Source organism: Charadrius vociferus, unplaced genomic scaffold (assembly GCF_000708025.1).
Source record: "Charadrius vociferus isolate BGI_N301 unplaced genomic scaffold, ASM70802v2 scaffold235, whole genome shotgun sequence".
Lineage (NCBI taxonomy): Eukaryota > Metazoa > Chordata > Aves > Charadriiformes > Charadriidae > Charadrius > Charadrius vociferus.
Window position 1 is genome coordinate 2,801,607 of NW_009648536.1, and position 1,896 is coordinate 2,803,502.

The following is a 1,896-nucleotide window of genomic DNA, read 5'->3' on the forward strand; positions in this document are numbered from 1 at the left end:
ACTGCTTTTCTGCTAAGACGGGCTGTTCCACAGAAACAACACAGATCTCAGCCAGTAGTACCCTTGCTCATTTGTTAAAGTAAGGCTATTTATTTTCTGTTAGGAGCAGAGAAAGCAGCTGGGGGATCAAAGCAAACATCACTTAATACAATTTACCATTGAAATCACTGGAGTGTCTGCTAATTTGGCATTCCTTTGTCCTTCAGATGGAAATATGTAGGCTTCATTGCTGGGTGTAGTCCCTTCGTCTGAGAGCTGTTGCATTATTGCAGTAAAAGTTTAATTCCATGTATAAAATAGCCATAGCAGAGGATGCAATATAATGTGTCTGTTTTGATTTGCAGGTTTCCACACGGTTGTGGTTCTTTGGGTTTGTTTTTTTTGTGAAATGGTAGGACTAGGAAACAGCTGCCGAGGGATGAAGTCTCCACCTCTACTTGTGGCTGCGCTTGTGGCGTGCATCATTGTTTTGGGTTTCAATTACTGGATTGCAAGTTCTCGCAGCGTGGATCTGCAGGTAACTTTTCCTATTGCTCTTCATGTCATCTCGCATGTTTAACAAACATAGTTCACAACAAGAAGGATGCTTCCCCTGCATGTGGCGGGCTTGGAGCTTCAGCTTGTTATAGGAATTTTCACAAATATTACAGTAATGGGAGATGGTAGGAATGCCTATATGTAGGTGAGGGGGACCCAAAACTTGAAAACCTGCTTGTGTGGGACTTGCCACTTGTGCTCACACAAGACGTTCAGCTATCTTGTGCTGTTTCAGTTTGCAGATGTGGCAAATGCCATTCTCTGTTTTTCTTCCTAACTGTACATTGAGACTGGCACTCCCATTTTTAACCTGAATGGGCACCTGCAATTTGCTCATCTCCCTAGGTTTTTTTTTTGTTATATGACCCATAAGAATGTATGCATGCTTTCCCAAGTACAAGGAAATCTAGCTTGTTCAGAAACAGGGTCTAAAAATCGGAATTCATGTTTCTTAGAAACCTAAGGGGACACACAACTCACATGGAATAATTACCTTGTCTGCTATTTTTCTAATGGTAATTGTATTTCCTATGACTGTTGAGCTTGGGTTTTAATCCTTTCTGGATTATAAAGTTGAGGAGTACGTGAATAAAGTTTCTGGTTTGTGACAATGTGTGCAGGATTGTTCTTGTGGGGTGTTTTGTTGTTTTGTTTGTTTGTTTTTTTTTTAACAAGCAAACCTAGAAACTAACAACCTGGTGATTAAACGTGTCTGATGAGAGCTGCTCCCAAATTTTTCCATTGAATTTGTATCCTCTCTAACTGAGCTGAATTTTAGTACTGAGTTGGCAGCTGTAGGAATTGAACTCCTGTTTCATCTCAGAGTGGGCACTATTCAAATGGGACATGTGTCTCTGGCCATGCAGTTAAGGGTATATCTTAGCTTTCCGGAGGTGTAGGGTATGATGCCCTGTCTTCTGGGACTCTGCTCATCCCTTGTTTTGCTTTTAGTTGGTGGCCGTGGGATGGTGGCTACCAGCAGGTAGGAACTGTGTCAGTAGTGCTGAAGTTTTGCTGCATGGCTGTGAGGCAGCTGGTAGTGAGGAGAATAAGATACTGTACTAGCTTATTCTTCATTTCAGTAACCTAGAGACGTAAGGTCCTCTTTACTGGTACTGATTTACTTCATCACCTTGTATGTTTCTCCCAAAGTTAGCTTGAAAATCATTTCACTTCTGCATAGTCATGCACTCTGAATGAAATAAAAGCATAGCTGAAGGCACAGATGGAGCTTCTAAAGCACTCTGTCAGCCCATTTGTTTGTTGGCAAGACTTTGCAGCTATTATGACTGAAATGGAGTAAGTGCTCTTCTTCTCTCTTCCAGTTAAACTGCAAGTGTTTCTCCCCGCCCCCCCCCC

General features: G+C 42.0%; 1 protein-coding gene across 1 annotated transcript in view; it reads left to right on the forward strand.

Moving 5' to 3' along the window:
• The first annotated feature begins 388 nt into the window (after nucleotides 1-388).
• GOLM1 (golgi membrane protein 1) overlaps nucleotides 389-1,896 on the forward strand; it is a 28,106-nt gene continuing 26,598 nt past the window's right edge. The window contains exon 1 of the mRNA XM_009885842.1: nucleotides 389-517. Within this exon, the coding sequence (XP_009884144.1) occupies nucleotides 389-517 (129 nt within the window). The remainder of the gene's footprint in view (nucleotides 518-1,896) is intronic.